Source organism: Siniperca chuatsi, linkage group LG10, assembly GCF_020085105.1.
Source record: "Siniperca chuatsi isolate FFG_IHB_CAS linkage group LG10, ASM2008510v1, whole genome shotgun sequence".
In the NCBI taxonomy this organism is placed as follows: Eukaryota; Metazoa; Chordata; class Actinopteri; order Centrarchiformes; family Sinipercidae; genus Siniperca; species Siniperca chuatsi.
In genome coordinates, this window is record NC_058051.1 from 18,483,902 (window position 1) to 18,498,039 (window position 14,138).

The 14,138-nt window shown below is 39.0% G+C and overlaps 2 protein-coding genes across 4 annotated transcripts; one reads left to right on the forward strand and one right to left on the reverse strand.

Moving 5' to 3' along the window:
* Positions 1-14: 14 nt before the first annotated feature.
* apeh (acylaminoacyl-peptide hydrolase) lies at positions 15-8,738 on the reverse strand. 3 transcript variants are annotated; one of them, XM_044209843.1, is made up of 23 exons: positions 8,613-8,738; positions 7,991-8,120; positions 7,786-7,912; positions 7,604-7,691; positions 7,299-7,374; positions 7,096-7,187; positions 6,358-6,432; positions 6,105-6,242; positions 5,910-6,001; positions 5,752-5,792; positions 5,276-5,397; positions 4,996-5,056; positions 4,803-4,900; positions 4,622-4,673; positions 4,348-4,436; positions 3,994-4,132; positions 3,153-3,236; positions 2,578-2,658; positions 1,814-1,902; positions 1,281-1,471; positions 900-1,002; positions 687-793; positions 15-579 (listed from the first exon to the last, which is right to left on the reverse strand). In XM_044209843.1, exons 1-23 carry the CDS (start codon positions 8,622-8,624, stop codon positions 474-476), a joined length of 2,193 nt encoding a protein of 730 aa, XP_044065778.1. In that variant the 5' UTR covers positions 8,625-8,738; the 3' UTR covers positions 15-473. The 3 variants fall into 3 exon arrangements, with proteins under 3 accessions (XP_044065778.1, XP_044065779.1, XP_044065777.1); XM_044209844.1 differs by having other exon boundaries at positions 7,991-8,052; positions 8,613-8,723; XM_044209842.1 differs by lacking the exon at positions 8,613-8,738 and having other exon boundaries at positions 7,991-8,213.
* A 307-nt stretch (positions 8,739-9,045) lies between these two features.
* On the forward strand, positions 9,046-14,048 carry capza1b (capping actin protein of muscle Z-line subunit alpha 1b). Its single transcript, XM_044209846.1, has 10 exons — positions 9,046-9,303; positions 10,686-10,749; positions 10,871-10,922; positions 11,073-11,136; positions 11,228-11,434; positions 11,519-11,598; positions 11,799-11,877; positions 11,978-12,049; positions 12,289-12,351; positions 12,498-14,048. The coding sequence occupies exons 1-10, from the start codon at positions 9,265-9,267 to the stop codon at positions 12,636-12,638; spliced, it is 861 nt and encodes a 286-aa protein (XP_044065781.1). The 5' UTR covers positions 9,046-9,264; the 3' UTR covers positions 12,639-14,048.
* The last annotated feature ends 90 nt before the right edge of the window (positions 14,049-14,138 follow it).

Genomic DNA, 14,138 nt, shown 5'->3' on the forward strand with positions numbered 1-14,138 from the left:
ATCCCACACTGGTAGTGTTTTAACAATCGCTTTATTAAGTGCACTGTATGAACAAATCAAAACAGTTTTAACTTTGTTAATTTAACCTCAAACACAACTAACACACTGAAAAGCCCTTTATTTTCTGTGTGTATGTAGACTGCAAAAGAAAAAAACTATCATTACAATGTCTTTCTGATTACAATCAAAACTGCTTTTATTCGAGTGCTGCGTTAAAACAATTATTTTCCCATCCACTTATTGGAAGTAATCATGGCAATCAACATAGCCACAGATAAATTACAAGTAAAGTACAGTTATACAAAGTGTGTTCTGGTTGGAGAGCAATTTCAATGCTTTGGCTTTGGATTGGACCTCACACTGTCCTGGAAACAGGAGCGGAATATCCCTTACACACAGTAGTGTCCTGCTGTCTTTTCCTGGCTGCAACAACAGCATTAGCAAACTACCATGTATTTATCTGATATTTACCATCACTGATACAAGTGTTGAATTATCCACAGAGCGATGTTCATAAAGCCATCAGACTCAGCATCCACCTTGGAGAGAGAGTGATTGTTCCCTGGGTACCACAGCAACCTAAACAACACACATCAGAGCATTAGTGAATGAACAATAAAATCCCTGTTTATGCAATGCATATCTGACATAACCAATAAAACATGTTACTTAGACAAGCTGCTTACCGGACTGGGACCTTCTTTGCTTTCAGAGCTCTGTAATATTCAATCCCTTGCTTGTTAGGTACACGCTTGTCATCTTCCCCTAAGGTGAGCAATACTGGTGTCTGTACCTAGATGAGAGATCATCTTAGGTTACTGCATTGCGTAACAACACCAAAGAAGTCACATACACACAGTCAAAAGACATACACAGAAATGTGTATGTCTCACTCATACCTGTGTGACGTGTTTAATGGGGGACTTGTTCAGCATCTGTTCCCAAACGGCAGGGTCAGGTAGACAGTCTGCACTGTAGTCGTAGCCAGCCTCAACCATGCACCTGCAAAAATCATAGTTAAACATCAACAGGAAGAAATAAAATAAAAATCACTGAATGGCTTTGAGGTCTTTTGTTCCTGCAGTGTTTGTGTGCATTATTGAACACTTCCTTCCCTGACAGTGAGGCAGACACATGCCCTTTATCCCACTCACTGCTGTCAGAGTCGAATGTCAGGGGTACAAATGATAAAACAACAAAAGGTGGGTGGTTGTACACGACTGACGAAATGAGTGAATAAATGTGGGCAAGAGTGTGGGAATGTGCATGCCAAGATGTACCAGTCTGGGATGTCTGTGCTGCCAATCATAGAGGCCAAATTGATGACGGGGTTGCGAGCCACACAGGCCTTGTAGAACCCTGGGAACTGGCCAATCAGATGACAGGCCAGGAAACCACCATGGGAGCCCCCAGAAACTGCCACCTTCTGCATGTCAAACCCGCCACCTTTCAGAACACTTTCAACAGCAAGCTGGTGGGAAGAAAAACATGGAAAAACTGTAAAAAAACATCTGTTCATCAGCAAATCAGAAATTGGGGGAGCGAAAAGAAAAAAGAACATCAATAAAACTACTGCTGTTATGAGCCATGACTTTAACAGAAACTATGGCGACTAACCTCAACTAAATATAGAAACCATTTAAATCAACAGTATATATAAGATATCACTATAATGCAACACTGGAAGTCATTTTTACCATTAAGAGCAAAAGAAACCTTTATAGATAAATAATTTCATCACTCGAAAAACTCGATGCTCATAATTTTTAAACATCAACTGCTGCTCTGTCAATGTTAGTTGCTTTACTCTTACTTGAACATCTTTGACGTCCTGGGTGCCAATATTGCCAGGTAATGAGAAGATACTGTCCTGGCCGTAGCCGAGAGAGCCACGATAGTTTACTAAGAAAAAAAGAAAAGAAAAAAAGCATACAAAAAAAAAAAACACATTACCATCTATGTATCAGCGCTAGATATTATGGTGTATTTTTATACAGTTAACACAAATTTTTTAAAGCTGACAGCAACCTAGAAATGATCAAACAGAAGGTTACCGGTTCAAACCTTTGGCCAACTGAAAAAAACCTGGTCAAGAAAAGTGAATCAGTCACTCTTTTTGTGGCCTCAGTGAGACTACAGTCAGACTACCACCTTGAGCAGACTCAGATATACTGAGCATGCTACAACTTCCCCAATTAAACAAAACTAAAGAACCTATTAAAACAAAAAAGCATAGCATTTTTATCCATTTATTCATGCTCCACAGTTGAATAGGATGGATGAAATTGTACATACAGGCCAAAGAACAGCAAGTATGGCTGCACAATACATGAAAACTAGGCCAAAAATTTCAAGGAGAGACACTCTAAGTATTCAACAGTCCATTAGCTAGAATAGTTTTGCACTGAAAGCAATTTCTATCATAACCAGTTGTGATTGGTTATGCCTGTGAGCAGCGTGTTCCTGAAGTAAATGAGAGTTCTTTAAATGTTCACAAGATAGGAAAAAAATATATAAAGTGGCTAAGGAAATGTGTAATAAATAAAACTTTTTCTAGTTTGAGAGCCTAGCACTTACCCAGTAATACAGCAAAGCCCATCCTGCACAGCACAGAAGAGGACAGAAGCCAGTCAGCTACAATCACTGAGTGAGGACCCCCTAAATGAAAGAAACCACTTATGTAAAATACAGATTGACAGTTTGTACTAAAAGCTATCTGTGTCTTTATGTGCTTAGTCCTGTGAGCCGTAAATGCCACAAATAATATTACATGTAGAATCAAAATATGTGAAACATCTCAAGACTGTTATTAAAGATCATTCTTGATTTTGAGAATATGATTACTATCGTCATAGCAACCACTGTTGGCAATGCCAATCTTATCTGTAGCAGTAGCTCTTGACTGAACAGATACAAATCCAAACACAGATTCACAGATTCAAACCTAAAAATAAATTCAGCATGGATTAATAACACATGTTTCTTACTTCCAAATGTAGGCATATTATGTATCAATATAGAACATTTCTAATATCTATTTTGCTTTTTTGGGATACTACATTAAGTCAATACTGTATAACAATTAACCATTGTGCAACACTACCATTTTCATTTAGTTTGCACAGTAGAGAACCATAATGAGAGCAACCAACCATGAGGAGTGACAATAAGAGGCAGCTTCACTCCATCCTTAACCTCCTTTGGTTTGATCAGCAAAGCTTCAAAATCAAGGCCAGCTAGAATATAGAAAAATTAGTTAGTCCCATTAAGATTACATACGCTGTTCTTCATGTGTCCCATAGACTGCAAAATCTTTTCAACCCTCCATAAACTTGACTATTATTTTTTCGGACTTAAAACAAAACAGTCACCTCAGGAGCTTCCTCCTGTAAACTCCTTTATGCCTTCTCCTGTAAACGCAACTGTACTGCTACTTATACTACCTAATTTATTTACTTATACTATATTATTATTATTATTATTATTATTACTTATTATTATACTATTATTTTTTCGTATAAACATGCACTTTAAAAACAATTCCCAGTGTTAAACCCAGTGGTTTTTAAATTTGTTTATTCTTTAAAAAGCCAGGTGGCTGTTCACTATATATGTAGAGCCCAAAATATTATACACACCTCCTTACCAATTTATTGGGTAAACCTGTCCAAGCAAATGTAATCCAATTTGATAACTTGTCTTTGAGACCTTATAATTGTCACTTTTTGTGACTCTGTGAGAAAGGTGTTGATTCTGATTATTTTTAGGCTGTAGATAATGGTAGAATTGTACTGGACTGCAGTGTATGTAGAGGTGTTTCTTACATTTTCTGTACCCTTCATGTATGTGAAACTAAATGGAGAGTGGACAAAACTAACTGCATCCCTTCAGGCCATTTGACGAAAACAGGGAAAAAACTACATTATGTATTTTAGGTCCTTCTGCTGGGACTCCTCTCTAGATACAACTAAAATGAAGAATTTTTATTCTTACGGTATTGACTGTTGTCTTGCTCTGGGGGAGGGGTGAAAGTCAAGATCTGCCAGTCAATATCTGGCAACGTCTGAGAGTCTTCCAAAGTAACCCAGACTACTTCCTCCTGAGAATCCCTGGCTGGAAGGAAACCCACCCTCTGGACATAGAAATTACATTGCAATAGGTGACATATTAGCTTCTCCATCACATTTTTTTGTTGTTGAAGTTTTATTTTTTGAGTACTAAAGCGCCCCCAACCCCATCCTAGAACTTCCATTTATGCAACAGCATACTTAGTATATACTATATATTAAAAAGTGAATGCTCAAATAAACAAATAAACACCATTCTTAATGAAAACACTGATCCTACCAGACTTGGAGGGCAGTTTGGAGAGGAGCAACTGACCACCATCAGATCTCTCTCTATGTTCAGCAGACACCAGTTACCAACATCAGACTCTACAGACAAACAAAGAACATCTTTAGACACAGGTTGAAATAAACACGTTCAAGCGATCCCAGAAGGCTGCTTATGGTGAGGAAATCAGCTATTAGAGACTGTCAACACCAAACATCAGTAAAGAGGATGGTCTAGACCTGATCGTGAGTAACGCCAAGGCTGAGAAATGTGTCTAGTGACTCACTTGAAGTCAGAGAGGTGATGTTCCCTGTGCTTATATCCACCATCAATAGATCCTATAAAAGAGACAATAATAACCTTTTCAGGTAAAGATAATTACAATATTCTCAGTCTAAATACTTTTTTGTGCAAAATGTAAATTTATCAGAAAAAATAGAAATCCATTGCCCAGGAGTTGACTGTACCTTGCGGCTGCGCTGAGGACAGGCAACGATAATACGCTGACTATCAGCTGACCAGCACTGAGGGGACAACTGAGAGCTGTAGATACCAGTAAAGCCATCTGTAAAGCCACACCAATACACACAGACACAACTAAGTTTGATATATATATTGGGGGAAAATGGTGCATTCATGTAACCACCAAGTATTCCTTACCCTCTCCAGGTCGCTTCAACACATCCACCACCACTGAGGTCTTCTTAGTATACCAGTCATACTAAAAATAAAATATGCAAGCACAGAGGAAAGCATATGAAAACAAATGTATTGGAATGTATACTCATAAATGTTTTTCTGCTTCATCAAATCTACATGTCTACAGAACAGAAGACCACAAGATGGTGCATAGTTATTCTTTTCAGTGAGTACAGTGTGCTTTGTAAAGAAGGGAAAGTAAATGTGTCTTATGTGGAAAAGAGGCTCAATCCTGTCTTACCATACAGAGCCTGCTGCACTGCGTGTGTGGTCCATAGACAGAACATTCTAGGTAGACAATCCGACACTGGTCTGGGCTCAGTCTGGGGGAGCACACTGCACTGGTGTCTGATGACAGCTGCTCTGAGGGAGACAACAAACAAATACAATACACATGAACATCTGCAATAGTAACAGAGTCTAGCTATACCCATTTTTACCAGAACACTTGTCTGATGTGAAATACAGAAATCAGTGCGAAATGGAGGTTCACATGAATCAAGGATCACTGTTGTGTTAAACACTTGGTGCCAAACTTGTCATGCACAAGTAATCATGTTGTCTACACTGCTGAACACAAAAGTTAAACAAAGACAATTTGATAATGTAATAACATCATAGCGCACAGGAGATTACAATGTACAAGACTTGGTGTGAAATTTCTCCCGTGCAGGATGAACGTTTGAGCATCATAACACAAGACAAGAATTCACTTACCACATTTCCCACCGGTAAGATCCACATAGAACAAAGTTGACCTGACAGAGAAATAGGAAACATGAATAACTTGCAGTATTGGCCTCTGAGCCTTAGTGAGGGAATTTCTGATAGGGCAGCTTTATTTCTTCTCTTTGATCAGTGTGAACAGTAGTCACCTCCTGTTGAGGCAGTACTTGAGGCCAAGTCTGAAAGGCTCATGCCACCAGCCTACAAACACCACACCTGTGTCACCTGGAGCCCAAAATGCCTACAGAGACAGAGCAACAGAAAGACAAAGAGAGAGCAAAAGCAAGAGTAAGAGTGTATGAGCACACTAGATAGAAGTGCACAAAAACAACTGCCGTACAAACCTGTCCAGGTGAGATATTTTCAGGCACTCCCTCCAACACAGAGACGTTGTCACCCTCAATGTCCAAAACACAAAGCACTGGACAGCACTTACCAACCAGTGCCTCTCCCCAATCCTCATGGAAGACAAACTTCTCCCCCTGCAGGAATAAAAAAGCAAAAACACTAACTTAAGCTAGAGTGGAATGAAGAAGTTGAATTAAACCTTTGAAATGTGAAAATCTTTTGTGTTTCAAAAGTATTAATTGCATTCACTTTTAAAGCCTCCCTTTTCTCCACTCTCATGGTCTCCTCCTCATCCCCAACAGTAGACGACTCTGGTGACTCAGTCTACAAACAGAAAATGAGAAATAGAATAACATTATAACAGAAAAGTATTACCTTCTACTCTGACCTTTTTATTAAACTAATCCTATCTACCTATAGTAAATTATTAATCAACACTAAATCACATATATTGCAGTAAACTTGCTTCCCTGCTCTTACGGCCACATCCCAATCAGTATTATCAAGGTATTTGCTTTTGAAAGGTGATGGAAAATACCTGGGGTGCTAAATGCTCCAGTTTGCAATGTTTTTATGATTGAGCGATAAGCTTTCATTCAATGCTGTGCAACAACCTTTGAGATATATCTGATCCGGTTTGGTGAGTGTGTTTGGAGTGTAAATCTGCTGAAACCTCTAGTCCACCACCAAGGTAGTTTTGCATCATCCAGCATGTATTTAAAGTTTTCCTATCAATTTTCAAACAATTCCTTACAGAGAATCACAGAATAGCTAGCAACTTGTACCAACACTGTAAAACAAGGCAATCAATGAACCATGTATCTAATTAAAAATAGTTTGCTATGCTCTGGGCAGTATTGAACACAACCCTAGCAATGACATCTGGGAGAATCAACATGCTTGCAATTTTCAACCGATAGAGAGCAGTGCAGCAGTTCTATGTGATTCAGTGCTGATTAACCCTCAAATACAGTTTTGCTGACAGACCTGGAAGAAGGATTCTGCCTTAGGTCTCTTCCTTTCTGCCACATACAAGAGGTGGGTCTCAGAGTGGGACCAAACCAAGCAGCCAAACTGCTCTAAGGATGCAAAACACAGTGCGATTAAAACTTGGACTGGCACTTGTAAAGGCAAAATTTCAAAGAAACCAAAAACAAACAAAATGCTGATTTTAAGTGCTGATGACTCACCATCTTCATAGACTTTGCCATGCTTCTTTAAGGCTGTTAGATTGATGCTCTTCATCTTGATGTTTTTACTCCAGATCTGAAGGGTCACAAAGAGATCAGGAGAGGAGAGAAGTCAAAGACATCGGGATCAAAATGCAAAGCCATGTGAGGTTTTAAACACAGGCTACAGGTGGAAAATGTAGCAGAGCAGAGATACAGATGAGCACCATTCAGGTGGCATAAAAAAAAAGTGTAACGAAGACATTTATCAGGGTGGGCGAGAGACTGATGCTGAGTCTGAGCCACACAGACAGCCAGCCACACACCTCCAGAAACTGTTTGTCCTCTCCTTTGATGGTGCACTCTCTGACAACAGCCTTCATTTCACCCGAAGGGGAATCCTTACTTAGCAACCTGACAGGAGAAACATATTGATGAGACATTGTTCACTTTGCTGAAGGTTAGGTCGATGAGAACGTCCAGACAAAATGACAAAATATTAACATACTCTCCTTTAATTTCAGTGCAGTTTCCTGAGGCTCCAGAGTAAACCACCGACTTGTCATCGTGGAATACAATGTACTGTCGGCAAAACTTGACATTCTCATTCCTCTCCAGATCACGCTGGCTCCATTCTGCAGAAACAAAATGCTATCATTATCATTGAACATACACATATCTGAAACTCTTAGTATGGCACAGATTAAGTCTACCTGTGTAGATGTTGCTGTATTTGCCTCCATACTGAGAGGTGATGACAGGTCCCGTATTTGCTCTGCTCAAAGAAGGGAAGAGGCTGAGTTCTCTGTAGAGCCTAGCAATTTCCTCAGGGTTGGTCATCACCTGACAACACGCAGCAGAATAACTCACACTACGTCTCACTGATACCAACTGTCTAACAGCGAACAATGCCCTATTCATTTCCTAGCTAGGGAAGCTAGCCAGCCATACATACATTTGTATAGTTAACACAGTTTACCACCAACAAAAGTTGGTGGTAAGTCAATTTATAAACATTAGCCTAGTCCGTTACAAATCAAGCGATTGTTTGCGTGATAAACAATGAAACCAAGTGAACAAGCTAGTTTGTTCCTAGCCACGTTTGGCGGATTTGACCAGGAACGTCCTGTGGCAGCTGACAGCAAACAGCCGAACCAGTTGTCAGTCTGCTAGCTTGACTTGAAAGCTGGCTAAAATTAATTGAGTTATTACCAAAAAATAATGACAGCGTAATTAACGTCAGCTATAACGTTACATTTGCACCTTACCTATATGAGGCTTATTTTTGTAGGGTATGGTATCTGTTCAGAAGTAGTCTGTTAAGTCTAATCATACCTGTGACTCCATGACAGGGACGATGTGTGTCTTCTATCTTAACTCTGCAAACAATAAACCGTTGTAAGTACAAATAGAGTGGAGGCTGGGAGCTCCAGTACAAAGCGAGCTGAAAATGAACGTAACACCCGTTATAGCTTCCTGTTGCTACTTAAAAATAAAATACAATCACTAACAAACTGTTCCTGTATGAACCAAAATACTGGAATTTAGGAATTAATTAATGATGAATAAGAATGGATAAACCACATGCAGCAATCTACAACATGTGCCAGAAAACTTTGAAAGTTTCTCCACCAAAAAGAACAGTTTATTCATAGCAGTAACAAATGCTTATGCTTTTATTTTGTAGGCATGTCAACTCTGCAACACCCAATAGGAAGCGTGGACAAATAAAATCACGCTAAAAGCTTTTAACGCCCTCTTGCGTTGTAAACCACAGTCTCTAGACTATTTTACATTGTGCTTATGCAAAGTTATTGATTTTAGTGTGTGGCATTCTCTGTCGAAGCACAGTAATACATTTGATGAGACATGTTTCTCACTTTGTAGCTAGTATGAATTGCATTCAATTTCTTATGTGTGAATGACTGGACTGTTTCACACTGTTTCAGCCAGTCAGCTGGGGTAGGTGGGGTCACAAAGAGCCAAGATGGCTGACTTTGAGGATCCGCTGTCAGAAGAAGAGAAGGTTCGAAGACTATTTAATTATTTGCTCTACGCCAGTTTCTCTTATTTGTAGAGAGCTACCCGTGCTATATGTTCACATGAATGAACGGTTAAGTTTTGGAAAGAGAATTCCAGTTTTTGGTGACGTATCGAAATGATAAACTTGTGTTTTTAAGCTACCACTAGCTAACTAGCCAATGCTCGTTAAAGCTTATAGTTGGCTAGCGGCGAGATCAGACGCTGATAGAGGGGTTTAACCACTGGACACATGCACTAAAAACTTGTTAGTAGTTGTACCTAGATTAATGGAAATAGAAGTATTGACGCCTATTTTCAAAAGTCGTGTTGCAATGCCCATGCCAGTCTGCAATAATTACAGTGTGGGCTACGTAACGTTATTCCTCTCATATAACGCTAGCTAACATTAGTTAGCGGCTAACGTTACTTTGCTTTGGATTTCTGGGTCAAACAGATTCAGTTGCAGCTCAAATACTTGTTAGCTTCACATGGCTTGAGATCAGGATAGGGGTGCCTACAGTTTAGTTGAAGCCTGATAGTGACACTCCCCGTAATACCATTGGCAGTTGGACAAATTACCAGGCAAAGCTCAATTTATTGTGAATGACAGACTGCAGTCTTTCTGCTACAGACACGAATTTATAATTTCGAGTACCCTACAGGACAATTATCTGAACACCAACAGAGTGGTTTCAAAACTACAAACAAGGGTTGAGACTTTATCCTGATAACACCCAGAGACATTTAAGATTAAATGTCAAGTGACGGTCAACGGGAAAATTGAGGGCAAGATGATGGCATGATTTTACAGAGGTATGACACATAGTCTAGAAAAGCCGTTTCTATTTCAGTGTCAATTATTCTTTAAGCAGTTGATTGGTGCACTGTTTAAAATGTCTTGCTGTTTATTCCTCCATTTCCCTCCAAATTACAAAATTAATTAAAATATGTCAATTATACTCTCTGAACTATTATTATTTCATAAAACATGCTTGCTGCTATTTGTGTAATTGACTGACTTTTTTGTAATTGAGACGCTATAGTCAATCTTAAGCATTAAGCATAACTTATCTAACGAAACCCACTACTATCCATTGCAAAACTGAAAATGCATCTTAGTATCACATATGGCAATAAGGTAATGATACAACTGGATGCCAAATTACAACCTAATTACAACAAAATTGGTAGCAAATTTTTACAACTTTTTTGATTGTAGACTTTGTTGAAGTTTGAGTACAGATTTGTTTTGCTTATTGAAGAGTGAAAATCATGTTAATTCTAAGTAAAATATTAGTTTGTAGTTTTATTTTTGTACTGAATGTACAAGAAATCATATTATCATGATAGCTGAATTAATTGGTCGCTTTTAATTTGCTTCCATAGGTCCGCATAGCGGCCAACTTTGTGACTCATGCTCCCCCAGGAGAGTTTAATGAGGTCTTCAATGGTAAGAAGTAGCTTATTGTGACAAGATGCATCTGATAATACAACTGTATTTAATATAATATAATATAATTTGCCTCTGATTTATGAATATTATAAACAGTGGTTTCTTTTTGCCTTGTTAGATGTGCGGCTTCTTCTCAACAATGACAACCTCCTCAGGGAGGGGGCATCACAGTAAGTAACACTCAATTAAGACAAACAGTCACAAATTCAAATACTCAGTTACACAGTGTTCTCAAAATGGTCAGTGGAAAACATTTGTTGAAAGCATTTTGGTGTCATATGAATGCCTACTGTACCTTCGTGCCCATTCTATTTGTCCAGCTCCTTTGCGCAGTACAACATGGATCAGTTTACTCCTGCCAAACTAGAGGGCTACGATGAGCCGGTATGTTTCATCTTTAAGTCTTTCGTATTTATTCCAGAAGAGCAAATGTCAAAGCCAGACTTTTTCAATCTTTCCTCTCCCTTCTTTATAGGTCCTGATCACAGAGCATGGTGACTTGGGTCAGGGACGTTTCCTGGACCCCCGCAACCATTTGTCGTTCCGCTTCGACCACCTAAGAAAAGAGGTGAGCGATGTGCAGCCATATGAAGGAGACACGGCCCTGAGAAGCTGGAGAGATGCTTGTGATACTTCCCTTAGTGCCTATGTCAAAGAGCACTACCCTACTGGAGTCTCCACGGTAAGGCACACAGTAATTGTGACAAAATCTAAGCAATAGATTTTACCCATACTCATATGTACCAATACCATCTGTGTGTTGCAGGTATATGGGAAAACAGTTGATGGTCAGCAAATGATCATAGCCTGCATTGAGGGACATCAGTTTCAACCCAAAAACTTCTGGTATAGTGACCTCCCTGCAAACATCTGTTTAAAATTTTTATAATATAGCTTTATCACAAAGGTTATAAATTAACAGTTTTATGTGTATTTTTTTTTTTATTCGTGGTGAAAGTGAAATAATTGGTCTCCCGGTTTTATTAAGGTTCCTGATGCTGCTGTCTGATTGTAATGTAGGGCTTCTCTTCATTTATCTAACACAGGAATGGTCGCTGTAGGTCAGAGTGGAAGCTTACCATTGGTCAGTCCACTGCTCAGGTGGTGGGAGTGTTGAAAATCCAGGTGACTTGAATTCAGTGCGCTCATCTGCATAAATGATAAATAAGTCAAGGAGGAAAATTTTTCAACTCCAGCTTACTAATGAAGTTATTCTCTGTCTCAGGTGCACTACTATGAAGATGGTAATGTGCAGCTGGTTAGTCATAAGGAGGTAGAAGAATCAATACCAGTGACTGTAAGTATATTAAAAAAAAAAAAAAATAAATAAATATATATATATATATATATATATATATATATATATATATATATAAAAAATGTATACATAAGCACTCACACAGTCTTTCAGCAGTGGTTCAAACCATATGTCGCTTACAGAGACTGGCTGTGTCAGCTCCAGGTATAAACAGAGGAGGTCATCCATGTCTGTTAGTGGGATAAAAGGTGATGGTTATATGTGTGTTTTTGAAACAGAATGAAAGCCAGACAGCCAAGGAATTTGTTGAAATTATTGAGAATGCGGAAAATGACTACCAGGTAAGCTACTTATGGACTACACATTTTATATACTAATGTTTAAAATTACAGGTGTTACTTTTACTGAAACATACATGAAGAAACTTTTTTATTTTAAGTAAAAATATTATACTTGATATTTGTTTCCCTCCACTTTTTGCCCTCAGACTGCAATCAGTGAGAACTACCAGACCATGTCTGACACCACTTTTAAGGCCCTGCGTCGCCAGCTGCCTGTCACACGCACTAAGATCGACTGGAATAAGATCCTAAGTTACAAAATTGGCAAGGAGATGCAGAATGCCTAGTGGAAGGTCAGGGACTGACCAGGGAGACGAACACTCCACTGGGCCCACAACCCACCTATACATGCGCAAGGACTAACCAAAGCAAAACTATATCAGTATGGGGCAAGGAATTCAAAAACAAAAAACAAAAAAAAAGTACAACTGAAGATTTGCAGACAGCTAGGCACAGATATTGGTCTGCTGTAAGGAAGTTGTGGTTATGGAGATAATCAGAGTTTGGAGAAAGTGGTTACTCCTAGATGTGTGTTGTTAAAGAGTTGTGTTGGGTCAGTGTGCAGGGCTGTGCTCAGGACTGCTACATTAAAGAAGTACATCTTCCTTCAGCCGTCAAAGGAATCATAGACCTCCCTAGATTCAGGTTTCAGAAGTTACTTTTTTTTTTTGTCAAACTGATGCAGAACTGATTGTCACAGTGGAGATCTCAGCACACAGTGAAAAGAACCAGGACCGCACAAGGCAGCTGATGAGAGAAATTAAGCACACCATCACATATCAGGGTTTGATTTTGGACAGGAAAATATGAATTTTGTGAAAGTTTTTGTTTCATTGTGGTTGTCATGCATGGTGGAATTGGAAGTCATTGGAAGTGCATCAGTAAAATCAGGACATTGACAGGAAAATGAATAGCAGTCACATGACATTTTAGCTGGTACCAAGCTTATAGTGTTGCTGAACTGAGAACTTAGTTATACGTTGCCAATGAAATTGACAGTATTTCTACCTGTCAGTAACATTTAGGAGTAGCATGATCCTCAGCATAGCTCTGTTCCTGCACTGTAGACATTCATGTTTGTCGGTGTCTGTCAGCGCTGAGAGAGGGTTTACTTGTTTTCTGTTGTGCTCCACTGAAGTATGTGTCTCCACCCATGCAAGATATGATGACTGAAATAAGATAAAGCAACTTCTACGCTGCTGCATCTATAATGCATTCTCTGTTCTCTTACTTTGGCAACACCACCTCCATTGCTGTACAGCTTTTCCTTTGTGAAAGGAAAACATACTCATATTAAACAAGAATTATTTGCCAAAATCTCTTTCCTATGGTAAAGAACTCCATCCTCCCACCCATGTATGCAAATTTCTATTTTAATACGCTGGTTTTTGTTGGAGGCTTAGAGTGTTGCACTCTTAACTGTACTGTTTGTGTATTGGTCAATGCCGAGTGATCGCGAAGCAGTTGCCATGTAAGGCAAGATCATATATTGTATATGTTACATGACTTCTGTAAGGCCACATCATACTGTATGTGTTACATGACTTCTAAGTAGGCTGACTCTGAATCAGTTACTTGTTAGCTATACTATGTGCAGTGTTCAACCCTCACACTATACTACAACTGTGTGCCGATCAGTTATAAAGGTCAAGACTGTACTGCCCCATTCTGTTGTACAAATAAATGGATTGAACATCTTGGTTAGATTATTTTCCGTTCACACTGTCACACACAAATCCTTGCATAACCTATTAATCAAGGTTCAGAAGATTGCCAGCCGAAACTGT